We start from the raw sequence: 14570 nt of genomic DNA, 5'->3' as shown, positions 1-14570 counted from the left end.
AATCCCGGTCATGCTTCTTGCCATCAGCTGCCGGAGCCCCGAGAGAGCACAATTGGCCTTGTTGTCTTCTCTGGGTGGGTAGAAGGTGCTCTTTCCCCTCATCACTCTAAAGGGTGATGTCGATCAGCAAAAGGCGTCTGTGAGCTGATTTATCGCAACCGAGTCGCTGCGCTTTCCTCCAAGTGCACTGTGATGCTACTCTGCAATGCTGCATCAGCAGTAGTTTGAAAAGTGGTGGTGGCATAGATGACTTCACATGTATTGGAGGAGGCACGTGCTAGTCTCCACCCTCCTTGTCATCACTAGTGATGGGGAATATACAGCTGAGTAGCAGCTAAAGAGGTGGAAAAATCCTCTACTATCGACTATATTGACTAAATATTAATATATTTTTAACTAGAATTTTTTTTATTCTGTCATTTTTACTGGTGCTAATATTAATATTATATTATGTGAAATTGACTGTGGGGGAGGCTGGTAGATGTTCTCTACTGCAGTGCTGTTAGCCAATCAGAGGCGATTTAATTGCATGTATGAATATTCATAAGCAAGAGCCAAAACCTGTCTTTCTTCAGAGACCTCTAATTCAGTGATCTATGCAGGGCTAAATAGAAACACCTGAGCACTTTTTTTTTTTTCACAAAGCGGCTCACGTGGCATTCATTCATACAATGAATTCCACAAATAGACATTTTAAAATGAATTAAAAAAACGATGAAATGAGACTTTTAAAAAGCTCTGTATAAATACATTTGATTTAATTAAGATATTACAGTAGGAATGTTTCATGAATGGCCATAGCTTTAATTGATTTACAGTAAATTCTCCTCTCCTGTTGATTCGTTCCTGAATGTGTGGCTTTTTTCTGGTTTCTCACCCAATATTTTCCTTAGCCCTGGATGTCATGGAGTCTTGCGCTGAATAATTCATTCCACTGTGTGACTGATTAAAGTAACAGTGTTACACAGACGCCCTGCGAGCGCTTCCCACAGCTCTGACTGCAGGTGATGGTTATTGTGTGTACAGCCCCGTTCCCCCAAGAGCACCATTCATGTCTTATAGCAGTGTAGCAATCTGATCTTCAGTCCTGTCCGGTTTTGTTACATGACCTTTTACTACTGGTGTAGGACCAGCAAGCTCTATTGTGTGTGTATATGTGTGTGTGGGTAAGTGTGTGTGTGTGTGTGTGTGTGTGTATGAAAAGCCTATTATATGATCAGTAAGATCTACGATTTATGTGTTTCTTCAGTACATTCTACAGCTTGACCTTAAAGGAATTTCTGTGTGTGTCTGTAAGCGTGTGTGTGTGTGTGTGTGTGTGTGTGTGTGTTTGTAAGTGTGTGTGTGTGTGTGTGTTGTGTGTTCTTGTTGTTGATGATGCAATAAGGTTGCACATGTAAGCATGGTCAGGAGACCATTATAGAAAACAAGCTCTGATCTCATTACTCAACAAGGTTTACCTCACGTCCCACACACACACACACACACACATACACAATCATACAATCACACACTCCCATGGGTCGCTGAGGGGGAGTGTGTGAAGACTGCGAGAGACCAGAGTGCTGCTGCTGGGACACACATGCTGGATCTGTCTGATCACACTCCAGATGAGCACCTCAATCGATCCCCCGGCATCAACTTAATCAAAGAGTGGATTATTGTGTGTGGGTGTGTGTGTGTGTGTGTTTGTGTGTGTTTGTGTGTATTGTATGCATGTGTGAGCTTGGCAACAAGGTTAGCAAGAAGACTACCAAAAGGTATAAAGTGAATTATATTAATAAAATATTAATAAAGAAATAAAATCGCTGTGCGGGGTATTAAACCCCATTCTGCCATGTGAAGGGCGGTGGGATTGCCCAGTTCTATACTATACTATCGTTCAAAAGTTTGGGGTCACTCAAACAATTTTGTGTTTTCCATGAAAAGTCACACTTATTCACCACCATACGTTGTGAAATGAATAGAAAATAGAGTCAAGACATTTACAAGGTTAGAAATAATGATTTGTATTTGAAATAACATTGTTTTTACATCAAACTTTGCTTTCATCAAAGAATCCTCCATTTGCAGCAATTACAGCATTGCACACCTTTGGCATTCTAGCTGTTAATTTGTTGAGGTAAGCTGGAGAAATTGCACCCCACGCTTCTAGAAGCAGCTCCCACAAGTTGGATTGGTTGGATGGGCACTTCTGGCGTACCATACGGTCAAGCTGCTCCCACAACAGCTCAATGGGGTTCAGATCTGGTGACTGCGCTGGCCACTCCATTACCAATAGAATACCAGCTGCCTGCTTCTGCTGTAAATAGTTCTTGCACAATTTGGAGGTGTGTTTAGGGTCATTGTCCTGTTGTAGGACGAAATTGGCTCCAATCAGGCGCTGTCCACTGGGTATGGCATGGCGTTGCAAAATGGAGTGATAGCCTTCCTTATTCAGAATCCCTTTTACCCTGTACAAATCTCCCACCTTACCAGCACCAAAGCAGCCCCAGACCATCACATTACCTCCACCATGCTTAACAGATGGCGTCAGGCATTTTTCCAGCATCTATTCATTTGTTCTGCGTCTCACAAACGTTCTTCTTTGTGATCCAAACACCTCAAACTTGGATTCATCCCTCCACAACACTTTTTTCCAGTCTTCCTCTGTCCAATGTCTGTGTTCTTTTGCCCATCTTAATCTTTTTCTTTTATTAGCCAGTCTCAGATATGGCTTTTTCTTTGCCACTCTGCCCTGAAGCCCAAAATCCCGCAGCCGCCTCTTCACTGTAGATGTTGACACTGGTGTTTTGCGGGTACTATTTAATGAAGATTAAAGTTGGGGACCTGTGAGGCGTCTGTTTCTCAAACTAGAGACTCTAATGTACTTATCTTCTTGCTTAGTTGTGCAACGCGGCCTCCCACTTCTTTTTCTACTCTGGTTAGAGCCTAACCAGAGTACTCTGGTTAAATACTCAGAGTGTATTTGTTTAAAGTTAGGACTAGTTTAAAGTTATCTTCATTGAAAAGTACAGTGCTTTTCCTTCAAAAATAAGGACGTTTCAATGTGACCCCAAACTTTTGAACGGTAGTGTATACTATACTATATTATACTATACCACACTATACAATATACTACACTATACTACACTACTGTACTTTACTATACTATATTACACTAAACCATACTTTACTGTACAATATTACACTGTGCTATACTATACTACACTACATTATACTGTACTATACTATACAACACCATACTGTACTTTACTATACAATATTACACTGTGCTATACTAAACTATACTATATTATGCTTAGTGTAGAGTAGTATATACCAAGCTGTTTCATATCATACTACTTCATACTGTACCATACTATACTATACCATACTATACTATATATATATATATATATATATATATATATATATATATATATATATATATATATATATATATATATTTACCATATTACAACTACAAACTTTATAATATACTACACTGCACTACACTGTACAAATAAATGGCACACTAATCTATATTGTGCTATACAGTCTTATACTCTATATCATGCAAAATTCTATATCATGCTATACCATATTATACTATACTTAACTATATATTTTACACTTCACATCATTTTACAATTTTACCCTAACTCTTTACTATACTAAACTATACTATATACTATACTTACTACTTCATGCTATACTATACCACCCTACTTGCTACATATCACTATACTCTAAACTACTCTATACTACACTGATCTTTACAAGGAAATACTCACCACTAATCTATAGTATACTTTGTTGTAAATATATATAGTAGGTAAAGTAGTGAAGAGTAGTTTAGTGTAATATGATATTATACTATACTACACTAATACATTTCACTACGTTATACTATATTATGCTATACCATATTATACTATACTAATCTATATACTTTACACCTAACTCTAACCTAACCTTTACTATACAACTTCATGCTATGCTATACTATACCCTTATACTTTACACTCTACTATGCTACAATTTGCCATATCACTATACTCTAACCTACACTACTCCATACTACACTACACTGCGCTGTTCTATTCTGTACTTCACGACACTTCTATACTACACTACACTTAAATATACTGTAAAAACACACTGGTGCCAATTTTTTTTCTTTTTTTTTCGCGATGCTGACCACAGAGTCACGCTTGGCTGAGTCTGGGTAGTGGATCACTCTCGACCTGGCAGTGACACTGATAAGTGTGAAGTAACACCACTGTGACACTGCGACTGGCGCCACACACACATACGCAGCATGTCAGCGCTGTGTTGAGAACGCTCCAGTGCCAGGCAGATGAAGTATGTTCTGTATGCGTGCCACTGTTACGCAGCCTGGCTCTCCTTCCACACTACCGGACTCTATTTCCCAGAATTCCCCAGATTATGACACCAATAATAACCCTTCACATTCACCCAATCACGTTACGCTCCGACGCTCTGATTCACCTGTTTACTAAATTACTTCCGGTTCATTCTTATCTAGATTCTGTATTTAAGGCATCCATTTGTAAGGAAACACCGCGAGGTATTGCCAACTCATGTTGCGTACTAAGCGTTTTCTGGATTACTGTTTTTGCCTTCTCGTTACGACTCTGTGTTTGGATTTTCGGTTTATGTCTTTTGTTTTGCCCTTGTTGGATTTGGTATATGGTTGGACTGTTTTCCGGTTTAGAACTTGGACTGTATCTTTGACTACGTCTCTGGTCATCGGTGAGATTATTGTTTGTTTTCTGTTAGCAGAACCTGTTAACCTTTCTTATAATAAACCTGCCTGTATTTTTAACTCGGCTCGCGTCACTCCTCTCTACCTGGCGTTTCAGAATACCTCGCCTAGCGTGATGGCCGAGTTTAATAACCTCCAGCAGGCAGTCGGTAATCAAGGGAGGGTTCTCGAACAGCATAGCCAGCTGTTTGAGAGCCTCGCTAACACGGTTACTGCTCTCACGACCCAGCAGTCAGAGCAGCACTCTCAGCTAGCTCAAATCACCACTAGCCTTCAGGATATCGCTACTCAGCTAGCCCAGCTAAGGGTAGCTGCTCCAGCTAGCCTAGCCTCCGCTAACCAGGCCCCGGTTAGCTCTCCTGCTAGCGCTCCCCCGGCAGCCGCTTTTCCGGTAAGCAAACCCGATAAATATGACGGTTCCCCCGATTTGTGCAGAGGTTTTCTCTTGCAAATGTCATTATTTTTTGTTAACTCGCCGGTTAATGTCGATGCAGCGCGCATTTCGTTTTTTATATCGCGCCTTACCGGCAAAGCTTTGGATTGGGCTACTGCTATCTGGCCTAGCATCGAGGGTAGCACATACGAGCATTTTCTTAAGGAGTTTAAACTGGTTTTTGATCATCCTCATCACGGACAATCTCAGGGGGAGTTATTAGTAAAGTTACGCCAGGGAAATCGTTCAGTTTCAGATTATGCTTTAGAATTTCGTACTTTGGCTGCTGGTAGTGGTTGGAACGAACCCGCTTTACGGGTTATGTTTCGTAACGGGCTCAGAAGTGAAGTGTTAGCCGAATTAGCATGCAAGGATGATGGACTTCCCTTGGACGAACTTATATCACTAGCCATCAGACTTGATCAGCTAAAACAGAACGCGGTACCTGGTCGTAGAGCTGCTTTGTCTACTCTGCGTTTTCCTACAACACGTGCTTCTGGATTTACTCCACGGGACACACTCAGAGAGGAGGAACCCATGCAAGTGGACGCTACCCGTTTATCAAAGGAGGAAAGAATGCGGAGAATTCAGGCTGGACTTTGTTTCTATTGTGGCAGAGCAGGCCATGTGTTGAGAAATTGTCAACTTTGCCCTTCCCGAGTTCAACGTCAAGTTACTTCAGGCTCGTCCTACGGTGGGCTCTCCCATGGTTACCATGGCAACCCGGACCGTCCATATGAGCCACCTGCTTCTGACTCGGGAAAGCGTGTGGAAGGGGTTCCACACGCTAAAAGGGTAAGCCGACCTAGCTCTGACATGTATTCAAGATCTTTTATTATATCAGTTATACTGTTCTGCCAGTCCTCTTCCTTTGTTTTTCCAGCCCTGATAGATTCCGGAGCCGAGGGGAACTTCATTAACGAGCAGCTGGCCAGAAGACTCCAGATCCCGTTAGAATGCCTGGAGAACCCAATGAGACTGTCAGCGGTGGATGGGACCCCAGTTGGACAAGGAGCCGTATCCCACACCACCACATCAGTCAAGCTGAACGTCAGCGCTTTGCACTCAGAGGAGATCAGGTTTTTTGTGATGAGGGACACAACTTATCAGATTATTTTGGGACTTCCATGGTTGAAAAGACACAATCCTCTGATTTCTTGGTCAAATTGTGAAATAATCTCATGGTCACCATACTGTCATGATCACTGTATTATTGGCCCTAAATTATTGATCCAATCTACTACTGTAGAAAGTCCTGGTTTGGAGTCACTTGCACATATTCCTCCAAATTATTCAGATCTAGCTGAAGTATTTAGTAAATCGCGTGCGTCTCAACTCCCACCACACCGTTCGTATGATTGTGCTATTGAGCTTACTGATAATCAGATACCACCGAAATCACGCATCTACCCGTTAACTCGGACTGAGGAGAATGCTATGGAGGAGTATGTGCAAGAGGCCTTAGCTCAGGGGTATATTCGTCCATCTACCTCTCCAGTGGCTGCATCCTTCTTTTTTGTTAAGAAGAAGGACGGAGGTCTTCGTCCATGTATAGATTATCGTCAGCTCAATGCAGTTACGAAGACGTATCCATACCCACTTCCTTTAGTACCTGTAGCTCTTGAACAGTTACGTGGGGCTTCCATTTTCACTAAATTAGACCTGCGTAGTGCGTATAACTTGGTAAGGATCAGAGAGGGGGATGAGTGGAAGACTGCCTTTACTACCACTAGGGGGCACTATGAATACTTAGTTATGCCGTTTGGTCTCAAGAATGCCCCTTCCGTGTTCCAATCTTTCATTAATGATGTACTACGTGACATGTTGGGGAGATTTGTAATAGCATATATTGACGACATTTTGATCTATTCATCGGATTTGCATACTCATGTCTCCCATGTACGTGCAGTATTGAACCGACTCCTCCAAAATCAACTTTTCATCAAAGCAGAAAAATGTGAATTCCATTTGTCCACCATTTCTTTCTTAGGCTATGTAATTAGTGCTAAAGGTATTACCATGGATGATAAAAAGGTTCTGGCAGTAGTTAATTGGCCTCTTCCCAAATCTGTTAAGGATCTACAAAGATTTCTTGGTTTTGCCAATTTTTACAGAAGATTTATTCGTAATTACAGTTCAGTCGCCGCCCCGCTCACAAACCTGTTGAAACGCAATGCCAAAAAATTGGTATGGTCAAGTGAAGCATCAGATGCGTTCTGCTCTCTCAAGGAGTTGTTCACTTCAGCTCCTCTTCTAAAACATCCGGATCCCAAAGAACCCTTTATAGTTGAGGTTGATGCGTCCAGTGTAGGAGTGGGTGCAGTTCTGTCCCAGAACTTTGGCTCTCCCAGCAAGATGCACCCAGTGGCCTATTTTTCCCACAAACTCTCTCCTGCTGAACGAAATTATGGAATAGGTGATCGTGAACTTTTGGCGATTAAATTAGCTTTAGAGGAGTGGAGACACTGGCTAGAAGGAGCATTACATCCTTTTGTAGTGATAACTGATCATAGGAATTTGGAGTACTTAAGGTCTATGAAAAGCATGAACTCACGTCAGGCTCGTTGGTCAATTTTCTTCGCGCGTTTTGATTTTGTTATTACTTATCGACCTGGTTCTAGAAATACAAAGGCTGATGCACTTTCACGTATTTATGAGGATGACAGTGCAGAAACTTCAGAACCCTCTGCTATATTAAAACCAGGTATTGTTTTAGCCCCTATTCGATGGGAGATCTCGGATGAGATTGATCAAATTAATTCCACTTCACCTCCTCCTGTACAGTGCCCTCCAGACAGGACTTTTGTACCATTGCAATGTAGAGATAGACTCATAACATGGGCCCACACCTCACTCACTTCGGGGCACCCAGGGGAGACCCGCACTTACCAATTGCTAGAGAATCGTTTCTGGTGGGAAAATATGCGGTCAGACATCCACCGCTTTGTATCTTCCTGTACAGTGTGTGCTCAGAGTAAGACTCCCCGTACTCTACCTGCTGGTAAATTAGTACCGCTGCCCGTTCCTGCTAGGCCCTGGTCTCACTTAGCTGTTGATTTTGTTACGGATCTCCCTGAATCTATGGGGCAGACAGTGATCATGACAGTCATAGACCGTTTCTCTCGCGGTGTTAGGTTCATTCCTTTCTGTAAGATGCCTAATGCCTTAGAAACTGCAGAAGCGTTATTTAACCAAGTGTTTCGTGTGTTCGGAATCCCAGAAGATATAGTCTCTGACCGAGGTCCTCAGTTTGTTTCCCAGGTTTGGTCTGCTTTTATGAACAGATTGGGTGTATCCGTTAGTCTATCCTCTGGTTATCACCCACAGAGCAATGGTCAATGTGAAAGAATGAACCAGGAACTAGGGAAATTTTTAAGAATTTACTGTTCTAACAACACCCATGACTGGGCTAAATTCCTTCCTTGGGCCGAATTAGCTCAGAACTCTCTAATTAGTTCCACCACCAAGATGACACCTTTTCAATGTTTTTTAGGCTACCAACCACCCATCATGCCCTGGACAGCCGAACCCTCTGATATTCCCGCAGTTGACGATTGGATGCGTCGGAGCGAGGAGGTGTGGGAGGAGACTCATAGGCGCATTGAGACTGTTCTACAGCGACAGAAACAGCAGGCAGATCGCCTGCGCCGCGAGACCCCCCTCTATTCTCCCGGGGATCGGGTTTGGTTATCGACCAGGGATTTCCGGCAGCCAGATATGCATAAGAAGCTCTCAGCTAAGTATATTGGTCCCTTTAAGATTATCAAAAGAATTAATGAGGTCACTTATCGTCTCGACTTACCGTCTCATTATCGTGTATGCCCTTCTTTTCATGTTTCTCTGCTAAAGCCGGTTATCCCTGGTCCATTGGATGAGACTTCGCTTGGGGCACCTCCTCCTCCTCCAGTGGCTATGGAGGGTGGTCCAGTTTATGCAGTGGAACGATTATTGGACTCCAGGCGGAGAAGGGGGACCCTGGAGTATCTTGTGGACTGGAGGGGTTACGGACCGGAGGAGAGAAGCTGGGTGCCGGCAAATGATGTTCTGGACCCTTTGATGGTGGAGGACTTTCATCGGTCTCATCCGTCCCGTCCTGCACCACGTCCCAGAGGTCGCCCTCGGAGAAGGTCTCCGGTTCCACGAAGGGGTAGACGTCGTGGTTCGGACTCGGTCCATTCCCTCAGTTCCGTCCGCGGCTCCAGAAGGGGTCGTCCCAGGTCCAGGGTCTCCGTCCATCCCGTTCCCGCTTCTGGACAGCCTGTCCAGGTTGCCACTGGGGGTGATGGGGTTGTTTCCTTGTGTCGTCCTCATCCTTTGTTACCTTCGGACTCTTTGGAGGGGGGTACTGTTACGCAGCCTGGCTCTCCTTCCACACTACCGGACTCTATTTCCCAGAATTCCCCAGATTATGACACCAATAATAACCCTTCACATTCACCCAATCACGTTACGCTCCGACGCTCTGATTCACCTGTTTACTAAATTACTTCCGGTTCATTCTTATCTAGATTCTGTATTTAAGGCATCCATTTGTAAGGAAACACCGCGAGGTATTGCCAACTCATGTTGCGTACTAAGCGTTTTCTGGATTACTGTTTTTGCCTTCTCGTTACGACTCTGTGTTTGGATTTTCGGTTTATGTCTTTTGTTTTGCCCTTGTTGGATTTGGTATATGGTTGGACTGTTTTCCGGTTTAGAACTTGGACTGTATCTTTGACTACGTCTCTGGTCATCGGTGAGATTATTGTTTGTTTTCTGTTAGCAGAACCTGTTAACCTTTCTTATAATAAACCTGCCTGTATTTTTAACTCGGCTCGCGTCACTCCTCTCTACCTGGCGTTTCAGCCAGTGTTACGTCAACACAAGCTCAGTGGCCTCAATGAGTCCAGCTCAGGTGCTGCTGGTTTTGGATAATAATAGTGAGTATAAGAGAAAATAGACCAGGAATCTGAACACACAAAGGAAATTTGATATTTGAACTGAATATACGCCAAGCAATATGATTAGGCCAAAAAATGACTAATAATTTGTATAATTAATCATTGATACAGGACAATGATTGAATTATTTAATTTATTTTATTATTTTTATTTTTTTCCCATTTTCTGCCCAATTTTGCACAGCGAATTACCCATCCCACTCATTATGACTCCCCCTATCACTAGTAATGCCCCAACACACCAGGAGGGTGAAGACTAACACATGCTTCCTCCGACACATGTGAAGTCAGCCACAGCTTCTTTTCGAGCTGCTGCTGATGCAGCATTGCCGAGCAGCCAGCGCGTTTGGAGGAAAGCGCAGCGACTCGGTTCCGATACATCAGCTCACAGATGCCCCGTGCTGCAGACATCACCCTTTAGTGATGTGGGTAGAGAGCGCCATCTATCCACCCGGAAGGAGCAAGGCCAATTGTCAAATGAACATGTCATCTTGCTGTTTATTCTCTTCTAAAGTCAGAAGGAAGAGACTGATTATAAACTAGCACAAAACACTCTGTCCTTACTGCTCATATCGGTGATAAAAAGAGAAGGAAAGATACAGTCTGAGAAAAGTAACACTCTGAGTACAGAACACTCTAAATGATCTAAACACAGAACGCAGGAAAAAACAAGTAAAACGACATCTTTAGAGACATAATAACATTTGAATAAACATAAAATTAACCATTTCTCAACACAATGTACTAGTAACACCCCACTAACCACAGGGGATACTTCTAGCATGAAGTCTGTATTCAAATGTAATTTTTTGGCTTACTGTATGTGCTTTATTTATCATCATATACAGCTCTGGAAACAAAAAATTAAGACTACTTAAAAATTGTTTCTTTGATTTTACCAAATTCAAAACCTCTGGGATATAATCAAGAGGAAAATGATCACAAGCCATCAAACCAAGCTGAACTGCTTAAATTCCTAAAAATCCTAAAAATCATCAGTGTGCATTATGTATAAATTCATCAGGTTGTAAAGAGCAGTAAAGCCACTCCACTGAAGTACAGCATTATAAAGGAGTTTTAGTGGAGTTTCTCCAGCACCAAGGCTGGAGCAGTAGTAGCATTAGCCGCTAACCACAGTACTAGCTCTTTCGCTGTTCAGAGGTGAGTATTATTGGACTGTTGCCTGTCTGTTTACCATGTTAAAACAAGCCAAGTGGGACTAACTACTACCTTATAGTGCCCTGGCTTAGCGGAACACTCAGGGTTCCTCAGTGTAGCGTTGTCGGGCAGAATTTACTAGCGCTAAGCGCTGCTGCTAACCATGCTAAAATACTAGAGATCTAAGCTTACTCTAAGTAAATGGAAGCGCTTTACTATCCCAAATAAACAGTTTTCAGGAGAGAAATCTGTGTAGATTAACATTCAGCACTCATTTAACTTTGAAAGATGTTTCTTTTTTTAAGAATTGCAGTTTTGTTTACTTAGGCACTTTCCCCAGCAGTGAGACCTTCTGAATTAGAAGGCAAACATGGCGACACCCCTGTTACTTACTGTTGTTGCTTAAAATGTGCCTTATAATATGGTATGACTTATAGTCTGAAAAATATCGTATTCTAACAGTCAAACCCAGGTCTGGCATTTCAGTTTGTTTGTGTTTGTTTGTTTGGTGTGCTCTGACCTTTAGGACCACTCTGGGTTTCCTTTCAGTTACTCAGCCCACAGAGAGTGAGCTTTGGGTAAAGCCTAAAGAAAGTGTGTTTTTCTCTGTCTTTTCCTTGAGCTGTCAGAGTTAATACATTAACAACATATCACCGTAATAAATTATTGCCAGCATTAATGTTTAACACTGTTAATACTGTAGTGTTAAGTCCATGAGTTTGACCCCTTGTTCAGAGTGAAGCCTCAAACAGATCTGAGAGAATCTGAGATTCAGTTTTTCTCTGAAGGAGGAACCCCTGGAAGGAAAAAACAATTCTTGTTTATTATTGGGGACCCATTCTCCTTTGGTCAGACTACATATTGTCACATGTCCAATGAAAAATATGTACTGTATTTTACAGACTATATGGCGTACTATCAAGGAACGTCTCTTTTCTGGTCTATTTCCATACATAAGTCTCACCGGATTTATAAGGCTCATTTTAAGTGAAAATAATAAGAAACAAAGGTATCGCACAGTAATTTACACAGATTTCTATCCTAAAAACTATTTACTTGGGTGAATAAAGCACTTTTGTTTATTTAGAGTAAGATTAGATTTCCAATATTTTCAACAGCGCAGTTAGCAGAGCTTAGCACTAGCAAATGCTGCCCAACAGCGTTACACTGAGGAACCATGGTGTTCCAGTAAGCCAGGTTGATATTAGCTAGCGGTTTGTCCCATGTAGCTTGTTTTAACACGGTTAACAGGCAGACTACAGTCCAATATACTAACCTCTGAACAGTGAAAGCTCTAACGCTGTGGTTAGCTGCTAATGCTAATACTGCTCCAGCCTTGATGCTGGAGAAACTTTACTGAAAGTCCTTTATAACACTGTACTTGAGCGGAGTGGCTTTACTGCTCCTTACAACCTGACTGGTAGAATTCATACATAAGGTGCACCAGATCATAAGGCACACTGTCGATTTTTGGGAGAATTAAAGAATTTTAAGTGCAGAGAGATAAAACTTTCAATGTAAAAAATAGATGATTAAAAATTTAGGTAATGTTTGAGACTTTTTATTGGTCCATTCATCAAGAAATTTTGACACGGTGTAAAGGACAGTGTGGGAATTCAAATTATGTAGTGAACTAAAAATCGACAAGAACAGAGATACTTGTTTTCTATTGGACAGATACGTTATTCATTAATGTAAAAGGTTGTTGGAAGATCACTACTTTACATCATCCCCATCATCTATCAACTCAACCCATCCCAAAGTGTTATATGGTGCACAGTCATTTAATTCAATGCTTTTGGCTCTGTATCTCTCTAGCTATGGATAAATCAACCATATTCAAACCAACAAAGTAACACAACAAGATAAATGAATCCCCTGCACCATAAATTAAAAGTGCACACAGTGTCACTGCTAAAAAGCACCACTATTTTTTTTTTGTTGAGCATATCTAAAATCCAAATTGTAATGTACTATAAACCACTAGCAGGTTGGTGGCAATGGCATGCCTCTACACTAGTTGCATGGAATTGGTGTAATTGTGTGTAAGTGTGTGTAAGTATGCAGTGAAAAAGGGTGGTCTAAGAGTCTGAGTCAGATTCATTAATCAGACATGAGTAGATTTCCTTAGCGGGACAGAGCTCGTTAGCGAGGTAGAGCTGTAACGGCTGCTATTATTAGAGCGGGAAATTAATGAATGGTGTTAATGGCTTGATGATCCAGATGAAAAGGGGGTTCAGAGATATTTCATCTTTAATAAAGTGCTTTGGCGATCTGAAAGAATGTGCATAATGGTCTTTTGCATATAGTTAACACTGGTTATTGATTAATTTTATATACAATGTGCATATAAAATTTCAATTTATTAGGTTTGTTTAATATGGATTTCTATTCTGGCACCAATAATTGATTAAATTTTTTATGCATTTGGATAATTTTTTTTAATTAACTCTTACTTATTACTTCAGTATACCAAGAGATTTTGTAGGATCACTTTCGGAATGGCCCCTTCTTGTTCAAAGCAAGATCCATGAAGGCCTGTATGAGCGAGTTTAGTGTGGAAGAACCTGACTGGCCTGCGCAGAGTCCTGAGGGTCCTGACCATAAGTCGATAAATACACATTCTGGATAAATTAGAGTGGAGAATATGAGCCAGGCCTTCTAGTCCGACATCTCTTCTGAAAGAAACATGGTGAAAAATTCCCATAAACACACTCCTAAACCTTGTGGAAAGCAATCGCAGAAGAGTTGACGCTGTTATACAGAATCTGCAAAGGGAGAAAAGACATCATATTAAACCCTACAGATTATGGGATGGGAATAAGAATGGGATGTCACTCAATTTCATATACGTTCAAGGCAGTTGAGTGAATACAATTGGTCGATATAGTGTATTTCCTTCATTAAATTAAATATTGACTAACGTAAGTTTTGGCACAGCGTGTTCCATCTGGTGATGTAACTGCCTTTAGCTCCACCTGAAGGAGAACAGTGGCGTAAAATATCTTCATGGGCCGCCTGCCATTCATCTAAATGCAAATCAGCAGAGGCAGGGAAAAAGATACAGCGCAGTCTAAACAACCTGAATCAACAGTGATACACAGGGAAACGTTCGCCGTGGTTCTGAGTGTTCGGCCCAGTGGACTGTTTAACATATTCCCGCTTCTATTTTAAGACCACTCTCCTTCAGCTGCTTTCATTCACTATCGGCCCAGAGCAGACCCGCGAAATAAACATCAGAACACTGATCACAGAGAGAGAGACAGAGA

At 41.8% G+C, this 14570-nt stretch overlaps 2 protein-coding genes across 11 annotated transcripts in view; both read left to right on the top strand.

The window, feature by feature from the left end:
* The window catches only part of cadpsa (Ca2+-dependent activator protein for secretion a), a 214045-nt gene that overhangs the window by 83977 nt on the left and 115498 nt on the right, over positions 1-14570 (top strand). The gene's annotated exons all lie outside the window — the stretch shown is intronic.
* Positions 6132-10043, top strand: LOC125787354 (uncharacterized). The gene is made up of 2 exons (XM_049471445.1): positions 6132-6283; positions 8698-10043. Exon 2 carries the CDS (start codon positions 8715-8717, stop codon positions 9684-9686), a length of 972 nt encoding a protein of 323 aa, XP_049327402.1. The 5' UTR covers positions 6132-6283; positions 8698-8714; the 3' UTR covers positions 9687-10043.

Source organism: Astyanax mexicanus, chromosome 24 (assembly GCF_023375975.1).
Source record: "Astyanax mexicanus isolate ESR-SI-001 chromosome 24, AstMex3_surface, whole genome shotgun sequence".
Lineage (NCBI taxonomy): Eukaryota > Metazoa > Chordata > Actinopteri > Characiformes > Acestrorhamphidae > Astyanax > Astyanax mexicanus.
This window is presented reverse-complemented; position numbering and strand designations above follow the sequence as displayed.

Bases quoted from the DNA above. Each gene is read 5' to 3' on its own strand.
- LOC125787354 (XM_049471445.1), top strand. From the start codon at position 8,715: ATGCCCTGGACAGCCGAACCCTCTGATATTCCCGCAGTTGACGATTGG.